Source organism: Polyodon spathula, chromosome 6 (assembly GCF_017654505.1).
Source record: "Polyodon spathula isolate WHYD16114869_AA chromosome 6, ASM1765450v1, whole genome shotgun sequence".
NCBI classification, from domain to species: domain Eukaryota; kingdom Metazoa; phylum Chordata; class Actinopteri; order Acipenseriformes; family Polyodontidae; genus Polyodon; species Polyodon spathula.
The window spans coordinates 66,958,145-66,981,155 of NC_054539.1; the positions used below are offsets into that span (position 1 = coordinate 66,958,145).

The window sequence follows — 23,011 nt, forward strand, 5'->3', positions numbered from 1 at the left end:
TCATGCTGCTTAACCAAACGATTTCAAACAGTGTTGATCTAACATTACTTTGCCCCAGTTATCGTACCTTCTCCTATATGATATTGGGAAAATATGATCAAAGGGAAAATGCTTACGAAAGTAATCATGCTGATTTTGACAGGCATTTCTATAGAAGTAATTAAAAAAAAAAAAAAAAAAAAAAAAAAAAAAAACATTTCTAACTGACAATTCATCAACAGATTTTATTTTTCTTCTGTACGACAACCGGTGGCCAAATTGCCAGGGAGTTTCAGATGACTCATATGCATGAGACCGTCTGCAGTTTAATATTTTCTAAAAAGACTAGTATATGCCATGCTGATGTGGTTTGATATTGAAATAGAGGCCTTAAAATGGTAATAAATAAATAAATAAACAAATAAATAAATAATCATTCAATAATATTCAATCATTAACAATAATATGTTAAAATGTCAGAAACCAACCTATGGATTGTAGGATTTTACCATCGACAACTGCGACAAATGTAACTGTGTCTACATTACAAACACACTATCTCCCCTGACCATAAAAGCGCAATCACCCTGTTCTAAATGTTCCTGTTCTAAGTGCCCTGCTGTTAACTGTGTTAATCTTAATTTCAATTATGTATCTATCTTCTCATTCAAGTTTTTAGTTGGTTTTGCATGTGTGCATAGCTTCTTGGCTACGACGCCAACTGTTTGTCAGGCATCCAAGTGGTCAATGCATTACTGATATGCAGAAAAAGAAACAACATTGCTTATCTGTTTGTTTGTTTGAATAGTTGCAAAGTGCTGGCTTCTTAAAGAAAAAGCAGGCCAACCAACAGTCTTGCAGGAAGCCTGCACTAAATACACTTGTAACCATTTCCTCAGCAAGAAAAATCACATCAACGCTTACATTACATCCTGCATCAAAAAGTCTAACCACAGAGCACTGCTGTTCCTTGTGTTTTACTAATTAGTAGTGTTTTTTTTTTAAATTAGAAAAACAGGCTAAGATTAGCTAATATATTTTTATTCTGCAGTTACCAACACCACCAATACCAATGACAGTTTGAAAAATATGTGTATATTTATCGAGCCTTGAAGACGTCTGATATTTGTAATTATTGGTGTATTTGACTTGGGGGCTGTGGGGAGGATATTGTTTCTTTGTTTAGACTGCTGATATTTGCCTCCAGACAGCTAGTGGGGGTGATGGATGCCTGGATGTGTCTGGCTATGTCTGGCAGGGAAGAGCCAATGGCTTAAGAGCTGAAGGCTAGTCAAAAATAATATATTAAAAAAAAAAAAGAAAATGCTATATAACTGTTCCAATTTGCCTGTAAATGTGTTCATTCAAAACTAACGGCAAATCTCCCTTGTTAGGATAGCCCCACGTGCTTTAACATTCTGTTAAGGGTACTGTATGGGTTGTTAGCTACTGTATAATTAAACATGATTAACATTGTTCTTTAATAATGAGACCTGGATATTTTGTATAATATAATTTAAATCACTATATGTAATGTATGCAAGTTCTAGTCATTTCAGAATTTGTTTATAGGCTGTAAAACTGGCTTGTCAAGCCTGACTATCATCCTCCATCTTGTTTCTCAAAAATGTGCAATAAATATAAAAATAATGTATTAATGTGTTTATTTATCTATTTAAGTAAAATCCAGTATCTAAGAGCTTAATATAACAATAACATAATCGGACATTCACATACCCTGCAGTGATGATATTCTTTTTTCACACACTAATACTACTACTCTTAATAATAAATAAATACATAAATAAATAGTAATACATAATAATAATAATAATAATAATAATAATAATAATAATAATAATAATAATAATAATAACCTTCAACTTTCATTATTTTTTGGTATCACACATTTTATTAATCACGGCTTACCTTTTTCCTCGAGCTTGGCTGGAAGAGGTTTCCTGTCAGCACTGGGAACTTCAGGCTTTGGTGCTGAAAGGTGAAACATTCCTTTAGTAAATGTAGTTTTCACCTTTCAAAAGGTTCTTTTGACTGGTGCACATGCAGCAAAACCTTCACTAATTAGCATCTCTCTGAGACTCTCAAGTGCGGTAAGTGTTTTTTGTAGACAGGAAGTAAGCAAGAAGGTAACAGGAGGTATGTATACAGACTTGTACGTTGTCATTTGCCAACATGTACATTTACAGTATTTCATTTTCTACATGGTATAAAATCATTTTTCTTTGTTTGTTTTTCAAGTAAACATACTAAAAGTAATACACATGGTTTAAATAAACACAAAAGGCTAAGCATTCAACAAGCATAAGAAGCAGAGCATACCATAAATTGTTGAAGCACAAAACCTTTGGACCTATTATCGATGCTTAGTAAGTGCACTTTAATATTTTTTTAATTTAAAAAATAAATCCATTAAAAAAACAGCTCTCGAGTTTAATATCTGCCAGATACATGGTTTTAAAATCTACTAAATTATTTTTTAAAAATACTGAAGAACTTAACATAATTAGAAAATAGTCAAATGAATGAGAAATTTGCAGGAAGCACAGTCCCCAGGAACAATGATGTTGTACAACTGTCACAGCTGCTGCTCGGGGGCACCCCAGAAATTTCAATTCAAACAAACACCTACTAAGTGCTCTTACCCAATACAAACGCTAACATGTCCCCTTGTTTTAAAACATGACTGAAAACAAACTGTAGGCAGACTTCAGATATCATTAAGTTACATTGCTTCAGATAAGCTGTATTTCTTTTATTTCAATCGACATATTAACTACTAACATTCCTGAGTACTGTACATGTAGCGAGTCAGGTTTCTCTCTCATGAAACTGCTGACCTTAAAAACTGTAAGATTTATTTTTCTGTGGCTGTGACCTGCCAACCTAGGTTTAAACATTTCCTTACTACAAATTATAAATGGGCCCGTAGGGTGACAACTACAGGAACTCTCTTACAGTAACACTGCCATACTTGTTTGCTTAAAAGTCAGTCTCAAACAGCATGAACTTCACAACTACAGCAGCACACATTCAGCATTTATGAAATGCTTTTTTTTTTTTTTTTTTTTTTTTTTTTTAAACACCCTAATAACACACTACAGTTAAATCAGCATTAGATTTTATATAGCATACCTGGGGATTTTGCAGGCAGTGTTGGCTTTTTTGGTTTCTGTAAAAGAAAAGAAAATGTATTTTTTTTAATACAGTAATAAAATGTATGCATTTAATACAGAACATTATTATTATTATTATTATTATTATTATTATTATTATTATTATTATTTAGTAGTAGTCGTAGTAGTATTTCACATAATTCATAGCACACTGTTATCAGAAGGCATTTAAACAGGACAGGTACACACACTATCCATACTGTATTTGGGATGTCCAGTAATTCCTATGATTGTTTTGTTACAGGTGATTGGAGAACCAGGCTCTTGGTTTATTGTCTCATCTGCAGGACACCCACCATTGAGACTCGGACTAGGGTAAAGAAACCCATCTAAGTACTAAGCCCAACCTTCCTTAGATCCGACTGCAGGTAGATGTCTACGTAATAATACCATGCAAGCCTAAAGCAACCCTGCCACTGATCTACCACACCAGTGCCACTACCACACTTTTTTTTTTTTTTTTTTTTACTGTCTCTTACCTTTTAACAATGTTTGTGACCATTGTGTTCCTTATTGAAATTACTAATTTCTTAAACCAAATGTTTCCGAATTAAACAAATATTATGGAACCACATTATACTGTATACATAAATACACACTCAAATGTTTAAAAAAAAAAAGAAAAAAAAGCACATTAATGCAGAATTTTGTCTGTCTGTAAATTTAGATAGAGATGAGTGTGCATTTTATTTCATTCTATCACAATGGTTATGTGTTTTTTTTATTACTAAAAACTTCCAAGGAAGTCTGATCATTTCACTAAAATTTGTTTTTAAAACTTATTTTTCAAATACTTTCTTTGCAACAGGGTACATGAGTACTTCCTCTACAATTTCTGTCCATCACTGCCCTCTGCTGGATATTTTGAAAAGATTACATTTTTAGCTTCCACAAATGTAAACAAGTTGAGAATATATATAAAAAGGAAGAAGTAACTGATGAACAGATCATTCACTGTTTGAATTAGCTATCTTCAGATACCATGTTATAAAAAATATTTTAAAAAATGCTTTAAACCCCACAGTTGAAATGGTATGTCTAAACAGTTTTGTCATTTATTCTCATCAAAACAGAGAACAGTATGTATGTATACTGTACCACTACAGATATGTTCTGTATATTGACCATAAGATATATTGACCATGTAACTTAATATAATATACCATTAGAGTTTAGTATTTCATATGTGTTTCTTTAGGATTGTCTTATTTTTTTATGTGTTTAATATGTTTGTGCAAATAGAAAAATCTCTGGAGCGTTGCTGATTGCTGCGCCACTTAAACAACTATGAACTACTGTAGGTTCACTTCTCTGTGAACACTTGAAAACTATGTCATCACAACATTCAGTGTTTGTCAACCTCCTCCTTCAATATAAATTGTAATAAAAAAACAAAACACTTACATCGTCTATTTCTGATTTTGGAGGAGAAAATCTGGGTGTTGCAACCTGGAAGATAAACATTCCAATACAGTTTTCATTTTCAAGGAGTAATGGTGGAAAACAAACAATAAGAAATAAATACTGTTAAAACTACACTGACTGGCCAAATAATTCCCTAGTCTGCAATGGAGGCAAATGTATAGTATGTGATTGTGTTACATGTCGTGTGATCATCTGGACCAAAAACAGCTGTGTGCGTGCAACTATTCAGCAACAGTCACGTGGAAGGAAAAGCATCTCAGCAGCCAAGATGGGTATGATATCGGGCGACTGGCTTGTCCCTCAATTCTAGAGTCATACATGGTTGTTCCAACTATTAAAAATACCCTTTGTGTCAATCTGTGCAAGTCACAGTTTTAGCAACACTAATTAATACAACATGCAAATTATCATTATAATAATACTACCATTTAAAATGCGCAGAACCTTATCAGGTTTACATTTTATTAGAACAACTCAGTCAGGACAGGAGAACAAAAAAATCAAAAGTTATAAATCACAAAAAAAACAAATGCAGTAGTCTTACGTCTTTTTCAGAGTCTAATACCACAGTCACAAAGTTGTCAGGAAAGACCCCTTCTCTGCCATTGACCTCTCCTCTCCACCAACCTGGTTCTCCTGTATCCTAAGAAATAAATACAGCTTTTGTAAGATCATACGCATATAGAAACTAGAATGGAAATGGTACACCTACAACAATTATGTCTATTCCAAAGCAACAAAAGCACGTTGTAACTTTTTATAATGTAATTTCTTTGCATTAAAAAAAAAAAAAAAAAAAAACTGTTTCTCCCCCTACAGATGTTTTTACAATTCTCACACATGCTTTCTGTGGTTATAAAATGAGAACAGAGAACTGCTTATGTTAAGGAAGATGGATTTGAAAACTTTAGTTAAGATCAATCAAATTTCGTAAAAATGTAAAGCTGCAAAAACAACAACCATTCAATTTCCAGAACTTTACATAAAGTTTAAGTGCAGAATTTAAAGTTCTCAGCCTGAGAAATGGGGAGTTACACTTACCTTGCTTAATATCTGTATGATTTCGCCTTCTTTAAGACTCAGTTCATCCTCATTTGTTGCCTCATAAACAAACAGAGCTTTACAATATTCATTTACTGTATAAATAAAAAGAGAAGACAAACTATACATAAATACCCTGTATACAGTACTTGGCTCAAGCATGTGTTACAATCCTTAGAATACAATTTTGGTAACCAAACAGCTGACCATTTAGTAACCATCTGTATTATTATTATTATTATTATTATTATTATTATTATTATTATTATTATTATTATTCACCTTACTTACCTGTAGATAATTGTATTTACTTGCTTTTCAAGTTGTTAACTCTGTATCTAGTGTTCATTGTTCCAGTGCTGGTTGTTACAGTAATGATAAAATGCCTCCACAGAAAGTGATGAAATATAATGAAGCATGTGTGAATGAGAATGCACCTGAAGGATACGGCTAGTTGCTTAAAAAAGATATACTGAGGACCCCAATACATAATAGAGGAGGGACCCTATTTAATGGCTTAACATAATACTTGGGGTTCTACCTAATGCAAATATTCTAAACACAAATATTTAGGGTAGCATGGTACATTGCAGTAATATACTGTATGTTTCTTTCCAAAAGCCATATAGAAAATTTAAATGCAAGTATGAGTTATGGAATTACTTCATAATCTATATAAAACATCTGTCTTGTATCCATTAAATACAAAACAAACTGCAAACAAGGCAGGTCCAAACAACCTCAAAGAATGAAGAACAGTTCTAGAACGACCTACATTATACTCCAAAAGTATTTGGACAGTGACACATGTTTTGTTTTTTTGGCTCTGTATTCCAGTACTTTGGTTTTGAAATGATACAACGGCTACAGGGTTAAAGTGCAGACTGTCAGCTTTAACTTGAGGGTATTTTTATCCATATCGGATGAACAGTTTAGAAATTACAGTATGTTTTTTACATAGTCCACCCATTTTAGGGTACCAAAAGTATTTGGACAATTGGCTTCACAGCTGTTTCTTATGAGGCAGGTGTGTTTGTTTGCGTCGTTAGTGCATGCACAAGTGAGCTGTCAATGTCTATATGGATGAAAATACCCTCAAATTAAAGCTGACAGTCTCCACTTCAACCCCATAGTCACTGTATCATTTCAAAACCAAAGTACTGGAATACTGAGCCAAAACAACAAAAACTTTTGGAATTCACCGTATATATGCCAATTTTCTGCTCTAGAGGCCTGCATGTAATACATATGATGTAAATCAGCAAGGTCTACCTGAGCTTTTTCTGCTTGTTTTTATTATATTATGATATTAGTATCTTAGTATTGTATTATGATATGGAATTCTCAAAATGCATAATGTATGAGGTCCATGAAAACATTTAGACACTTGAGTGCCACGTTTCAGAACTGGTCACGTTTCAGTCTTTCTTGGCAGCAAGTAGTAACAAGCTAAGCTATGACTACGCTAATACTGTTGTCAAGCACTTTGATAAACTTTGTATGCAGAACTTGGCATTGTGTTTTCTCTGCTGAAATCATTAGCCTGAGGCATTCATAACATTTACAACTTTCAAAAATGTGCCAGAAGAGATAAATGAAGTATTGAAATATTACTATTTTATTTACTTGAATCTATTGTCCCTCAAAGGATGTCTCAAATGCAGTCTGACACCATATACAGTAATAATCGGTCAATATACCACTCAGTCGACAAAGCAGCTCAAAGGAAATTACCTGCCATATTTGTACAACTTTCAGCTTACCTTTAGGTTTGCTTTCTCCTTCTAGCTTAATTAAGTCTGTCATATTCAACTGATTAGTCTTTGGAGCAGATGGCAATGATGGCAGTGGCTAAAGAAAGCAAAAACAAATCGCATATGAATTTACCAACACAACAAATTCAAACAAGTCATCCTTGTTTAAACTTGGTTTGGATTTAATCCACATTTCCACGCATGAAATTGCACAAACATCTCCTGCCTTAGTAGGTTTACATATATAGCAACGATGAACATATATATGAATGGATGAAATACTACATAAAAATGAAAAAGTAGCCAGTGCTGTTACTGTAATTCATTTTCATGTAAGTAATGCCGGATATGGTCGGGAATTAAAGTACTGTGAACCTGCTTGCATGCTTATTTTGACAATGGGAGCAAGCACTTTTATAGTACTTCAAATGCCACTTCCATAATAAGCTGTAAATATACCAGTTGCTTGGGAAACGCTTGCTATCATGTAGTTTTGATTTTCTTTAATTATAAGCAAGTTGTAATGTAAACCACAAAAATCATAGCTACCGTACATTCCCATACTGTACTTTGTTGTTTGCAGATTAAGGAAGTTCATAATTATCACACAGACGTCAATAGTGACAAGATACAAAAGTGACCTTGTTAACAAACCGTGTGCAAACTAGCTTCAACATACGGCACGTCACTGTACACACAACCAAGCTATTGTTCCTGAACTTGTCTTTAAAAGCACGGGTACTGCCAAAACAGACACAAGTTAGAAGGGGGGTGAACAGATTGCTTTAGAATACTTAAAAGCAATGCACTTGGGCTTACAGCAAATAAATATCTCATCCAGTGCCTATAGAAAGTCTATACACCCTTTCAAAATTGTTACCTTTTGTTGCCTTATAGCCGTATATTTTAAATATATATTTTTTTATTTATCTACACATCCTACACCACAACTTCCAAGTGAAAAAAAAAAATTCTAGAAATGTGTAGAAAATTAATTAAAAATAAAAACTGAAATAGCTTGGTTGGATAAGTGTCTACCCCCCCCCCCCCCCCCCCCCCTTGTAATAGTAATCCTAAATTAGCTCAGGAGTAACCAATTGCCTTCAAAATCACACAACAAGTTAAGTGGCCTCCACCTGTGTTAAATTGTAGTGATTCACATGATTTCAGGATAAATTCAGCAGTTCCTCTAGGTTCCCTCTGCTGGGTAGTGCATTTCAAAGCAAAGACTCAACCATGAGCACCAAGGTACTTTCAAATGAACTCTGGGACAAAATTGTTGAAAGGCACAGATCAGGGGATGGGTATAAAAAAATATCAAAGGCCTTGAACATCCCTTGGAGCACGGTCAAGACGATTATTAAGAAGTGGAAGGTGTACAAAAAGTTTTGTGGTCTGACGAAACTAAAATGGAACTTTTTGGCCTAAATGCAAAGCTTTATGTTTGGTGCAAACCCAACAAAGCGCATCACCCAAAGAACACCATCCCTACTGTGAAGCATGGTGGTGGTAGCATCATGTTATGGGGATGTTTCTCATCGGCAGTGACAGGGACACTTGTCAGGATAGAAGGGAAAATTAATGGAGCAAAATACAGAGAAGTCCTTGAGGAAAACCTGTTGCCCTCTGCAAGAAAGCTGAAACTGGGACAGAAGTTCACCTTTCTGCACGACAATGACCCAAAGCACACAGCCAAAAGTACACTGGAGTGGCTAAGGAACAAAAAGGTAAATGTCCTTGAATGACAGTCAGAGACCCGACCTAAATCCAATCAAAAATTTGTGGCATGACATGAAGATTGCTGTCCATCAATGCTCCCCAAGGAACTTGACAGAGCTGGAACAGTTTTGTAAAGAAGAATGGTCAAATATTGTCAAATGTAGTTGTGCAAAGTTGGTAGAGACCTATCCCAACAGACTCACAGGTGTAATTGCTGCCAAAGGTGCTTCTACCAACTCTGGGGGGGGGGGTGTTAGGGTTAGAGACTTACCCAATTCTGATCTTTCAGTTTAGTATTTTTAATATATAATTTTTTTCTCAATAAAAACTTTTTTCCCCTTAACAGTGTGCAGTATGGTATGTAGATAAGTAGAAAAAAATCCTCACTTAAATGCATAAAAAGGGTGTGTAGACTTTCTATAGGCACTGTACACAATGTTATTTACATTTTTAATAGTGAGCAGATAGGTTTGTTGATTGCTTGAGTAGTATTGTTCCTTGGGGTAACAAAATAATGAGCTGAAGTCATGTGATTTCATAAAAATGGCAGGTGCTCAGCGTTTGGTATTTGAGTTGAGTTAAACTTCCCAAAATGAGTTGATTTAAGAATCTGTGTAAATACCCATTTGAAAAGACATTTTTTTAATTAACACAAGAACAGTGAAAGGTATGACCATGTCCTGCTTGAGGTAATGAAGATCGCCTGGTTGCTACTGACATGATTGAAGGCAGCCTCTCTGTGAGAGAAGTTGCCTGGAGAATGAGATATTCTGCTCCAACATTCAGAAGACTAGTCCAGAGAAACCAGGAAACCGGCTCTGTGTGGGACAGGCCACGTCCTGGAAGGCAGAGGGTCACCACATCGGCCCAAAACCGTCACATCTGACTGATCCAACTGCGTAACCGTTTTCAGACTGCAGTGGCTCACCATGAAAAATTCCAGGAAGAAATAAGCCTCACCTCTGCAGAATGGTTGTAGCTCTCCGTTTGCATGAAAATGATTTGCATGCTCGGAGGCCGTTCAGTGGCAATATGTTGACAGTTGAGAGATGAAATCATCGTCTTCTGTGGTCCAGAGAACATCTGAGGTGGTGGCAGAGAGAGTGGGGGAGAGTTTTATTCACTGATGAATATCGTTTTGCCCTTGACAGACCTGATGGAAGACAATGTGTGTGGAGATGTCACGATGAGCGTTATGCTGACTGTTGCATTGTTCAAGCCAGCAAGTAGGGCGGTGGAAGTGTGATGATGTGTGGAGGCATCTCCTTTAACACAAGAACACCTTTGGTGCAGATTGAGGGTAACCTTACTGCTCAGTGATACACTGACAAAGTCCTTGAGGCAACAGTTTTTTCCGTTCCTGCAAGCCAATCTGGAAGTGTTGATTTTCCAGCGACTTCAAGAAAACAATGTTGAGGTCTTGCCATGGCCAGCTTTTTCTCCTGACCTGTCGAATAGAACATCTGTGGGACTAAATCGCCAGTGGCATCTACAGGATATAACCGCGACTAGCCAAACTTCGCCAGTTGCCGCAGCTGCAGAGGAAGTGTGGTGGAACATCCTAAGCAGTCTATCCAGAGGCTGATCAGGTCTATGCATTAACGCTGCCAGGATGTTGTTAATGCTCACGGAGGTCATACCCGATACTAACTTTGTAATGTTTTCATTTTTTATTCTTTGAACTGTATTTTTGTTCACATTTTTTGTGATTTTGTTTAATCTATGTTTAAAATATCTGATTAAATCCATTAGATCTGAGTGGTGTGTTTATTTTGTGCATCAGTATATATTGAAACTGTACTGTTTTTTAAAAAAAAAATGTAATCTGTTAAATTAATTTTGTGTCTCTATACAGTATCTGAATAATACTGACACAACTGGGTTAAAATGAAATAAAAAGTAATTGTGGTAGATATTTGTGTTTTTTGTTTTTTTTTATAATTTTGAGGTGATCATTTTTGCACTTACTTCAGGTGACAATAATAAGCTTTCTCTTTTGTTAAACTTAGTAGTGCAGCGTAAGGCAGCTGCAGGAAACTTTGTGGTTGCATCTTATTCACAGAGGAGCTGGAGCAGTGCACTGAATACATGCTGCTTGAACAGCTTGCAAAGCTAGATGCATAAACAGTGAAATGACACATTGTACTATATTAGATACCTCAGTCTGATGTCTGATTTCCACAACTAAATACATCCATTCTGACAAGACCAGACACAAGTCCATACTTGTCCTTGTAGAAAGCCTTCCATGAACACCTGTGATGACATCACAGGCATTTAATGTTCAGGACATTTACATCAACGGATTCTAAAGTTGCAAGACCAAACTAATTTGCACTACAGAAATATGCAGCCTGTTCCAAAACAGAGACACAGAGAAAGCAGGAGTTTCAGTTTGAAACAAAATACTGCAAAGTTCTGTTTAAAGGCTAGTCCTGTTGAACTCTAACTTCCAGCAATGGAACATTTAATATATAATAATATCATCTTTATTTTTATATAGCACCTTTCATAGTGGACCACCATCACAAAGCGCTTTACAGAGCTGTATGTAAATCATAGTTAAATCTTAATACTGTCTCCCTAAAACGTAACACCATATTTTTTCTGTATTTATATTGTATGTTGTAATATTAATATTAAAAACTGCAGGAAAACAGCAATAGGAATAATCAGGGATGTTATTACTACTGATTACTGATTACAAAAAGTAATGCGTTATATATTTCCGATTAGTTTTTACTTTTAAGTTGCTTTTGCCAATAACCACCAACTAGTATCTTAGTTTTAATGCTAATAAAGTAGAAAAATAGATAGGAAAGGCCATTTTCACACAGATTCTTCTGCCAACATCAGGTTCTGCAAGATTTAATTGTGAAGTAACAAAAAGTACTCCTTACTATAATAACATACTCAAAAAAGGATTCTGTAATTCTTTACAGTTAAAGAGTGCCACTGTTTAGATCACTAAATTCAATTTCCTTTTGTCAAAACAAAACTCTGTCTTAGTTTTGGGGTTATTTCACCAGCAGAAGACCTCAACACTCTTGGTATACAAATACCCAGAGCCGCGTGTTTTTCGCAAATACGAAATAACACAAAATAAAACAAAATGCATCCGACAAATAAGACAAAATAAAACGAAAAATTATTTTAAACTAGAACTGCCAGGCAGTTCTATGGCTCCCAAGCCCCAGTATCAGTACCTGTCTAAGCATGTTTAGTTCTCAATGTGCCAAGTTTAAAATCAGCAACTTCAACTGTTCCACAGAAGAAGATTTTGAAAGTTTTTTTTTTTTTTTTCAAAAATGCGTCAGGCAGCCATCTTGTTTAACGCAAGTTTCTTAAAAGTCAGTTGTATTGCTACAGTGTCAAGGATGATGCTTCGAGTTAGTTTCGAGTTAGTCAAGTAAACCGTTTGTCAATTAAGGCAGTTTTAAATTTCAGACGTAAACATTAAAATTTATCGCAGCAACTTCTACTTCGCAAACTTGATGCGGGTTTCGATGCTGACGACATATACCAAGTTTCAGATCAATCGCCTCACTGGTTCCCAAGAAGAAGATTTCGAAAGGTTTTATCAAAAAATGCATCACGGCGCCAATTGCAAGGTGCCAATTTTTTCAGCATCAGACAGCCAATGTATCCAGCTTGTTACCTGCCAAGTCAGAAACTGATCAGTCACACAGCTTTGAAGCAGCAGCAGTTTAAAGTTTTGGGAAGGAAAGAAAAAATAAATCTTAACAATAACAATAGGCTTCCCAGTCTTTGGCTTGGAAGCCTAAAAACACTTGCAATCGTAGTTGTCAAGGTTCAACCATTACCACAGACATGGCCTGAAGGGAAATGGAAGCTCTGTCTAGCACTTGCGCACCACTGCTGGGAATTAAAATTGTGATGAAACAGAAGAGACATTTGTTTCTAAAATGCCTAAACCGCGCATAACAATTAAACAACGCTGCAAGGAATTTGAGCATGAGGGGATGTTTGCAACGGACGGTGATTTGATTTCTATTACATGAGAGCAGATATCGTCGTTATGCATCATTAGCTGTTTATTGCTTTTGGGGAAAATATGTCTGTTTCTTTATATTTTGTATTAGTAATTATTTGTTTTATTCCAAGTGGTGCAAACTTTGCACTGGAGCAAATGCTGTTTTATGAATTTGAATGAAGGAATATGTTTTGCTTATATACTGAGAAACTCCAACCTGGTTTTTTATACTTGGAACCCTGCTTCAGTGCAATGGGATCGAATTTCAATTTCTATTGTTTTTTTTAATGGGTACATTGCTGTATGTGTAATTATTATGACAGTCCCATATGGACAGTATTTACTGCAAATTGGCAGTTTATTAAAGAGTGGGGGATTTTCACGTGCATTACTGTTACTGCCACTAATGAGAAATTATGGTGACACAATTAAAAAAAAAAAAAAGCAGATAATGTTTAACACTTTACGGTCCTACATTACAATTTCCCCTTTCCAGTCCGATATTGCACCCTGTCCGACATCATCAAAAAGACGTAAAGCACAGGTCTCTAGTCCTTTTTTTTCTCCGGAAAAAGCCAAGAAAACCTTTCAATGGCCGAGTGAGACCGATAGGAGCCGAATGAAGCCGAAAAAAATAGAAAAAATAAATAAAGAGGGCGTATCTGATAGCCCTATGCATCACATAGATAACACGGACATAAACAAATGAGATAGCTGCTTCTACACTCAGCGCTCAAAGAATATCACGGACAATTGATGAGCTTTTTGAGATGTTATAGTAATAAAATAATGACTTGGATCGCATTATTGAGGAGTTTGGTGATAAAACGAGTGATCAGGAGAGGATTTATCAGTATGCACGTCTATAAAGAGGTATGTAAAAAATACAGCATACAGGGGTGAGGCTTGGCTGGAGATGCAGTACTGAGTGTCCTTTTGCGATTCAATGCCTTTTAAACCTGTTATACTCTGAAAAATTTAAACAGCGCTGTAAAATAAACAGCACGTGTGAAAATAAATTGGACCCGACACACCTGACAAGGTTAAGATAAAATATGTATATAGTTAAAACATGACTTACACTTTTTTTTTATTTATTAAACATCTATTTTAATTACTGTATTAATCTGTAATAAAACAACATTTCTAGCAGATGAAAAAAAACAAAAATTTGTTGAAAAAAAAAAAAAAAATTCATGGGGCTCTACAAATCCGCTACACAATGTATACATTAAGCAATCTTTTCCACAGATCTGCTCAAATGTAGTTTTGTGTTGCTCATCATTATTCAGTACTTTGGTAAGATTATGGCTCACATACCTTCTCCAGCTTCCTCTCCTCTGACTCACTACTAGGCAATCTTGCTTTGAGCTTCACAGATCCCTCTTTAAATATGTCTCCAAACCCCACTCCTTTGACTTTCTTTGGCTGTGCTATGGCTTCATTCCCGACCCCAGGAGAGAGGAGCGGAGAGGTAGGAGTGGTGGGGCCTGCTCCAGGAAGCTCTTTACTGTTAGTCTCTGTAACAGCAGATAGACACAAAACTCTTTAATTATACAGTCAGATTTACACCAGCACAAACTAGGGACTCCATATTTAATAGTGCTAACAGCTATTCAAAGGAAGTTATTCACAATTTCTTTTCTGTACCGCCTCCGTTTACTATTTTTTTTCTAGGGAACTAATTTCACATATTAACTAACTTTATCCAACAGGAAAAACTGCAATTAATATTTCAGAAAACAAGAAAAAAAACATTAGAAATTTAACAGCAATTAAATTTGAGTTAGCCAAAATAAAATGTGTTTAGAAGTTTGTCAATGTCTTACTTTTTGCACAGATCAGAAAATCTCACTTTACAAAATACAACACCATAAGTTCTATATCATTTCACTCTCTCTTAGTATTTTTACCTGAATCATCAAGAACGTCATTCTGTTCTCCATCGTCTGAGACTTCTATTTCTTTAACAAAATTGGATGGAAACAATCCAGATTTCCCATTCATTGTTCCACTACACCAACCCTCTTCAACCTGGTAATAAAATGTAGGTGAAGAAAGTGTGTTACATGCAATGTCATCCACAGTATACAGTCGCTGCAATTTATGTGAACTTGGAGTAACGTAAAACATTTATGGCAAATGCAATGCATGTTAAATTGCATACAGTACATGTTAAAGCATAAAACAGACATTAGACAAGAGTATATTAACTTCTGGACATGCAGTTATACAGTTGCCGTATTCAGCTCCCGCTGTGTCCCAGAAGTCTTCTTTAATAAAATATGCTGCTGTTTAATTGTGTTGCTGCTGATTGTATTAGCCCTGAAAGGTACGATATCTATTAAAAGCTTTATCTGAATTGGTAAAATATGCAATTATTAAGGAATAGCCTTGAAGGACCAAAGTACAACATTTAAAAGTTTACTTATTACAAGGAACAGAATCAAAACTAATGTGCAAAAGGCATTTTCAAACATTGTTCTGCATATTTTACTGGATGCATTTGCCTAAATCCTGAAATAAAGCAGTTGAGGAATTGAACATAAAGAAGTTATCAAACTGTAGAAGCAAATATTACCAGCGTAGCCACCTATACGTTATGTGATAAGAAACTGTATGAACCGTACAGTGCAACAGACACTGCAAAACAGCACAGCTGTCCACTGATCACCAGTAAAGTAACACAGAAAATATGTAGACAGCTAAAGATAAGTCTCTCCCCAGACATGCCTTACCTCTTCATTAATATCTACCACATCTCCCACTTTCAGCTCCAGTTCATCTTCGTTCTGTGGCAAGTATTCAAAAACAACTCTGCACTGTCGTTTCTTTGATTCTGCAAAAAGAACATTTTCTGTGATAAATTAAAGACAAGGATCATGTGAATATAAGATATTGGGCAGAGAACATAAAACAATGTCTGCAGTAGGAAGCCGAGAATGTAAATATGCTGAACAAAGCTGTCTGATGATTGTTTAAGGTTAAGATTGCATGCAAGTAAGACTATCCAGGAAGTACACACCCAGATAAAAAGTTGTGTTAAACAGCCATGAATTTTCTCACTTTATACACCCATTAACATTATTTGTCACCATTTCAGCTTGGTAATCCATAAGCAAGGCACGCCTCTTTAAATAAAACTGTAGTCGAGTTTCCTCTATTATGTTAACAAAAGATGGAGTCTATCAGCTCCATCTTGAATTAAACTAGCCTGCAGAATACTGTATGAAACAGTAGGTTATTATAATAACCCCGGTTCCCTGAAATAGGAATATTAAACTCCCAGTAGTTTCTGAGATATGGCATATTGTAATCTGGGATTTTCCACCCTGCTTTTACCTCCTAGACATTGTGAAAAATCACACACATTGAGGAAAAAAGCTAATAACTTTTAAAACATTTATGATAGGGCTGCACAAATTTCAGTATTATTAGAGTTTTAGCTATAGATTCCAAAAATCACATCAGAAACTCTCCAAGTTATACATTTCATGGCTAAATTGAGGTCCGAAGGTCAACAATTAGTTTTTTGTTTTGGTTTTCAGCAGTGAGGTAGTTCCACAGATATGCAAAAATGAAGATGTGGTATCAAGTTGAGATTTTCACACAAGGGAGTCCAAATAGGGGTCTAAATTTGTTAAAATATCTTTCTTTATTCCTGAGATTAAAAAAAAAAAAAAAAAAAAAAAAAAAAAAAAAAGCAGCTTCCGATTGGAATAGAATTTTCAGGGAATACTCTATTCCAATTAGGGGAAAGAAAGCAATTTCTTGATAAAAATGCTTGAAAATGTCAGTCTTTTGAGAGATTGTTTATGTTTTATTACTTTGGTTGTGTTTTAAATAGTCCTTATAATTTAAGAGTTACATAGTGCTAGGTCCCACTCCTATGAACCTTGAACCAAGACAAACCCATTACACCCACCAAAAAATATTGTAACAATTCACAACTCCTAGCGGTGGTGCCATAAAGGTTTTAAAATGTATTTCCCTGCTCTTTAACTTCACTATCATGTTTACTTCACACCAATTATTGTGCACTTGAATAAAGCACAACAAAGACTTTTACCATGTTAGTTCACATTTATGCAAAAACTGCAATTAACATGCACATTAACAATGATGGTGACTTAAAAAAGGAAAAAAAAAAAAAAAAAAAAAAAAAAGCCTTACTGAATGAAAACTATTTTAACTATTTAAGGTAATGGAGCTTAACTAAGATTTAACTTGAAGGAATGATTCCAAGTTCTTTCCAGCTTTTTCTACTTGTGCTTTCTCAAGTTTGTACTGCCTCCCACTGTTACCAGTCAGAGCAGGAGCAGGAAAACAACACAGGATGTGATCGAAAGGCACATGGCATTCATCCAGCCGAGTTGGCCATGACAGCATGTCTGAGGGTTTGTGTTGGTGCATGAACTTCACTGAGCTCATCAGACCTTTCTGTGATCACACACACACACCATTCTGTATCATCCATGGCAGACATATACTGTCCAGGCTGCAGACTGTTGGTATCAATTGCTGCTGAAGTCTTTTGAGAGGCTGTTACCTGCACACAGGTATTAAAGTCATCTTTTGAAAGGCAAAATATTTCCAATTCCTCTTCACTCAGAGGCACAAACTTGTGATGGCAGCAGGTACCTGTGGTCTTGGCAACCATAAGGTGCTGCTCAGGTATTGTTGAGTGTTGTTTAACAACTTTGGAAGAAATGTAAAAGAATGTCACTGTCTTGATGTTTTTCTCAGCACAGATCTTTATATGTATGTAAAGTACCAGTCAAAAGTTTAAGTACACTAGCTGTAAACTAGGTTTTTTTCCATAATTGACAATGTTTTACGTCGTATACGTTTCCGTAAATACTTGAAAAAGAAAACACGTCACAATGTACAAAACAAAACATAAGGTGTATCAAAGCAATGTTCAAGAAAATTGAAAATTGTCTCTAAATCTTGGATTCCTCAAAATAGCCATCCTTTGACTTAATAACAGCCTTACAAACACGAAACATTCGGTTAACAAATTTCAGCAGGAAATCACCCGACATGTCTTCCCTGCTCTTCTGCAGCAATTCCCAGAGATGTAGGGCACTTGTGGGTAGCTTTGCTTTGACTCTTCTGTCCAGTTCGTCCCATACAAGTTCTATGGGATTGAGGTCTGGAGACTGGGCAGGCCAGGTCATTAGATTGAGTTGCCCTTCACTTTGCTTCTTCGCCAGATAGTTCTTGCAGAACTCTGAGGTGTGTTTAGGGTCATTATCTTGCTGAAGAATGAAGGACTGCTCAACTAGCCATAATCCTGATGGAATGGCATGCCTCTGAAGTACTCTATGATAGCCATGCTGGTTCAGCCTGCCATGGACTTGGTAAAGATCACCAACTCTGTCACCAGCAAAGCAACCCCAGACCATGACACTGCCTCCTCCATCCTTGACAGTGGGAACCACACATGAAGAATTCATGCGATCACCCTCTCTGCGTCTTACAAATACTCGGTGGTTGGACCCAAATATTTCAAATTTTGACTCATTGGTCCATAAGACCGACTTCCACTCCTCAATCGTCCAGTTTCTGTGTTTTTTGGCCCAGGCAAGTCTCTTCCTCTTATTCTGCACTCTTAACAATGGTTTCTTTGCAGCAATTCTTCCAGTTAGGCCAGATTCACGCAATCTCCTCTGAACAGTTGATGCTGAAACATCTCTACTTCTAGTAGCATTTAGCTGAGCTTGTATTTCAGGGGCAGTTAACCACCGGTTTCGCAGACTTGTGACTCGAATGAACTTGTTCTCCGATTCTGAGGTCACCCTTGGCCTGCCTGGCCTTGTTCGGTCCTCATGAGTGCCAGTTTCTTCAAATCTTTTGATGGTCTTGGCCACAGCAGTTACAAACATTTGCAAAGTTCTTGCGATTTGTCTTAAAGATTGACGTTCATTTCTTAAAGTAATTACACACTGTCTTTTTTCTTTGCTTAACTGAGCGTATTTTGCCATTTTCTGCTCCCTTACATTCAGGAATGACAAACTTGTGCCTATGCTACCTATATTTATCATGGACCCTCACTTGTTAACAATAATCGGTGACAAAAGGTTAATTAGGTAACATGCTAGTTAACTCAGAGAACATCTAACAAAGACACTTTTATACTTAGGCCAGTGTTCTAACACCATGTTATACACATTTCAGACTTTTAACTGACTTGGGCTTCAGACTGAAATCCCCTTGCTTTGGGTGACCATTTCATTGAAATTGACAAGATTTACTCCTCCAAGCTAGTGCCAGTGAATAAACATACTGTTACTTTTTCCTCTAGATCAATCCTCAGGGAATGCAAAGTTGAAGAAATAGCCAGTTTGGATAGAACTATGTGGCACTTTAGCCTCACCAAAGTGGCTATAAGCAATGCTTGAATGCATGACAAATGCATCTTCAAAAATCTGCCAAAAATCCCCAGATACCATAATATTTTGCTTGATGCTTGTAGATCTCATCAACATCTATCCAAACATAAGGTGAGTCCCCCCACACAAGTTCTTAAGACCTAAACTTTGTACAAATAGCAAAAATTCAAATTTCAAGGGGGTTTAATGACCAGTGGTTGGACCAAACGTTTTTCACAGAATTTAGAAGACTGGTTCCTAAGGTTCTTAAAGCAATACTTACATTTTAATACCCACATCCCCTACAGGGTGAACGATTAGGTTGAAGAGCAAATAAAACCTGTCAGTCAGCCTATCCCTCGTCTGGCAATTTGCCAGAAGTGAGTAGGGTGCCCCTAGTATTTTTTTCTGAAAAGCCCTCTTCAATACAAGTAGAACAAGGTGCTACACATGACAGTAGCATCTAAATTGCACCCTGGGTGATTTTTCTGGTCAAGGTCAATTTCTCACTATCGGTTGATCTTTGCAAGATCACTGGTCGAAGGGGACACTTAAAAAAACTAATAATGGCTATCATTTCTGAACTCAGCGTGTCAGAAAACTCCCTGGTGAATTTTTCAAGAAAAATCTGAGACGTATGGACAACGAAATGTCCCTTTTCTGGTTGAGTTGACGTGGAATGACCCTTTTAGAAATATTTTTATTTTGGATACTTCAGAAAATGCATTTAATAACAGCAAGCTTGGGCGCTACAATTACTTCAGAAACACTGGTTTTACAAAATATAATTTAACTTGAAAAAAATTACAATTAGTGAAACTGTTTATACAGTCAGTTACCAGTAGATGGAAATACAGGCAACATTAATCTTCCTAGTGACTTCCTGATCTTTGCCCCAATACATTCAGACTGCATAGTCCACGCACGCAAAGCTTTTTAAAGTGCAAGAAAGGGAAACGAATCTACAGAGTGATGTGCAACTTGCTGCTCTGTCATTTTCCAGTCTGCCTTTTTTTAATTTGCTGACTATGGAGTCAACTATATTAGAGTAATGTACAGTACCTAAAACTAACGTTTTGACAACACAGACTATTCCTTAGTCACACTACCAGTTAAACTTGAAAGCTTAAAAGTATACAAAATTATTGCTGGGACGAACATTCAAACAAACACTACTTGACGTGTATTTGAAGGCAAAAAGGGCAATGTTGTTATTAATTCATTTAATAAAATGTACGACCATATCAAAAATAAATAATGGACACAATTAAATGTAAGAATAAAACTCATCTCACATTTACAGTATATTGACACAGACCTGACCTACAACATTGCAAATAAGAAAATGTTACAATCCTCAACAGCTTTTCAATGTAAGAACAGAAAAGTAACTATTCCTCTACAGCACCTCCCTTCCTTCCAATGTATTTATAAGTTATACAGTTTACAATCAAGTGTCTGTATGGTTAATTATGTTTTCCCAGTTTCAGTATTCTGGAAATAATGTTCTCTAACCGACTTACATGTAGGAATGTTAATATTGCTATTAGTTTTAATGTTTATGTGAGATTTATCAGTGTGCACTGATAAAAGAACTAGTTGAAACAATGGTAAAACTCAGCATTAGCAATTAGAAAAATAACATTTGCAATGAATGCTGTCTAATAAAAGGTTAACAGTTCTGGAGAAAATGTATCCATGTTTAAAAAAAAAAAAAAAAACAAAACCATCCACATGGTATAAATAAAAATGAATGTCATAAATTACAATATGCTTTATTGTAGTTATACAGTGTGGACAAAGTGTTGTTTTCTTTTTTTACTAACATTAATCAGCTCCATCTTGAGAATAAGTAAAAACCCTTTAAAATCAGGATTTCTTTGATTCTAGACATTTTCAATTAAATCACCAGAACTGGTTGAAGTTTAAAGTTGAGTGTACTTACTCCTTTTTAAACTCTTGTGATTGGAGTGTGGTTGAAACGCTCCAGTTGGAAACCCATAGACACTCATTCTCTGTACAAGACTAGCCACATTTCCACGCTCTCTCCTAATTGGCTGGATGTCATCTTTTGCTTCAGTTCCTTTCTTAATTTCCTAAAAAAATAAAAAAATAAAATAAATAAATAAAGTGTTTTCAGTTTCTTTTTCAATTTACTAGTGGAATCTTAAAATAACTAGAAAATTCCAGATTCAACAAAAAGCAAAAGATTCAAATGTGATGGAAACAAAACAAAAACGTGGGGGCATATTGTGAGGGAAACGGCATCGCTATTAAAGGGGATAAGTGATTGATCATGAAAAGCGTGCGATGTATAAAATGAACAAACTCTCAAAAGGAGTACAGCTTGTCAAGAGGTTAAGACAATGTGGTACTGAAAAGGTAAACAATAACTTTTGTCCCAAATATCAAGACTAAATCAAAGTCTGTTGTTTCTGTACAGCAGACCACACTACAGTTTGTGAAAATAAAACAGGAACATAAATTGTTTATGAAATATGATAAAACAAATAATAACGCCTTTACAATAATTTATAAGAGGTTCACCTCTCGGGAATCATTAATACTGTATACATACTGAAAGTCAAGAAGAAGTATCCCACACTTTGATTTGCTAAGCAGACAACTTGTATCAGTACTCGGATCATCAGTACTGGACCTTGCAGATCACATTCATAACCTCCTGCTATTGCAGATGTAGGTCTTTTTATATTGTACTTTACTAATGACTCAAGGGAATCAAACAATTTCACATTTCTCAAATTATAAATTTATTTCCAAAATAATTAAGTGTCACAATTATTGGCACCCTTGTTTTCAGTACTTTGTGCACCCTCCCCTTGCAGGGATAACAGCACTGAGCCTTTTTCAATAATTTTTTATGAGATTGGAGAACACATTGGAAGGGATCTTAGACCATTCCTCCATATAGAAACTCTCCAGATCCTTGATATCCTTCGGTCTGTGCTTATGAACTGCCCTCTTCAATTGAAACAACAGATTTTCAATGGGATTCAAGTCCGGAGACTGAGATGGCCATTGCAAAATGTTAATTTTGTGTTCAATTAACCATTTCTTTGTGGATTTTGATGTGTGCTTGGGGTCATTGTCATGCTGGAAGACCACTTGCGGCAAAGATTCAGCCTCCTGGCAGAGGTAACCAGGTTTTTGGCTACAATGTCCTTGTACTTGGTAGAGTTCATGATGCCGTTGACCTTAACGAGGACTCCAGGACCAGTGAAAGCAAAACAGCCCCATAAGATCAAAGATCCACCACCATATTTTACAGTAGGTATGAGGTTCTTTTCTGCATACGCATCCTTCTTTCGAAGCCAAACCCACCACTGGTCTGCGTGGCCAAAGAGCTCTATATGGTCTCATCTGACCATAGCACCCGGTTCCAATCCAAGTGCCAATACCGTTTAGCAAACTCCAGGCACTTACATTTGTTGGTTGCTCTTAATAAAGGCTTTTTTTCTGGCAACCCTTTCAAATAGGCTATTGGCATGGAGTTAGCGTCTAATTGTAGAT

The 23,011-nt window shown here is 35.9% G+C and overlaps 1 protein-coding gene across 2 annotated transcripts in view; it reads right to left on the reverse strand.

The window, feature by feature from the left end:
• LOC121317504 (CD2-associated protein-like) overlaps positions 1-23,011 on the reverse strand; it is a 73,540-nt gene that overhangs the window by 23,459 nt on the left and 27,070 nt on the right. For both annotated transcript variants that reach the window (XM_041253510.1, XM_041253509.1), the window contains exons 3-12: positions 21,426-21,576; positions 15,845-15,945; positions 15,020-15,140; positions 14,427-14,626; positions 7,403-7,490; positions 5,640-5,734; positions 5,143-5,241; positions 4,578-4,622; positions 3,133-3,169; positions 1,909-1,971 (exon numbers count right to left, since the gene is read on the reverse strand). In XM_041253510.1, the coding sequence (XP_041109444.1) occupies positions 1,909-1,971; positions 3,133-3,169; positions 4,578-4,622; positions 5,143-5,241; positions 5,640-5,734; positions 7,403-7,490; positions 14,427-14,626; positions 15,020-15,140; positions 15,845-15,945; positions 21,426-21,576 (1,000 nt within the window). The remainder of the gene's footprint in view (positions 1-1,908; positions 1,972-3,132; positions 3,170-4,577; positions 4,623-5,142; positions 5,242-5,639; positions 5,735-7,402; positions 7,491-14,426; positions 14,627-15,019; positions 15,141-15,844; positions 15,946-21,425; positions 21,577-23,011) is intronic.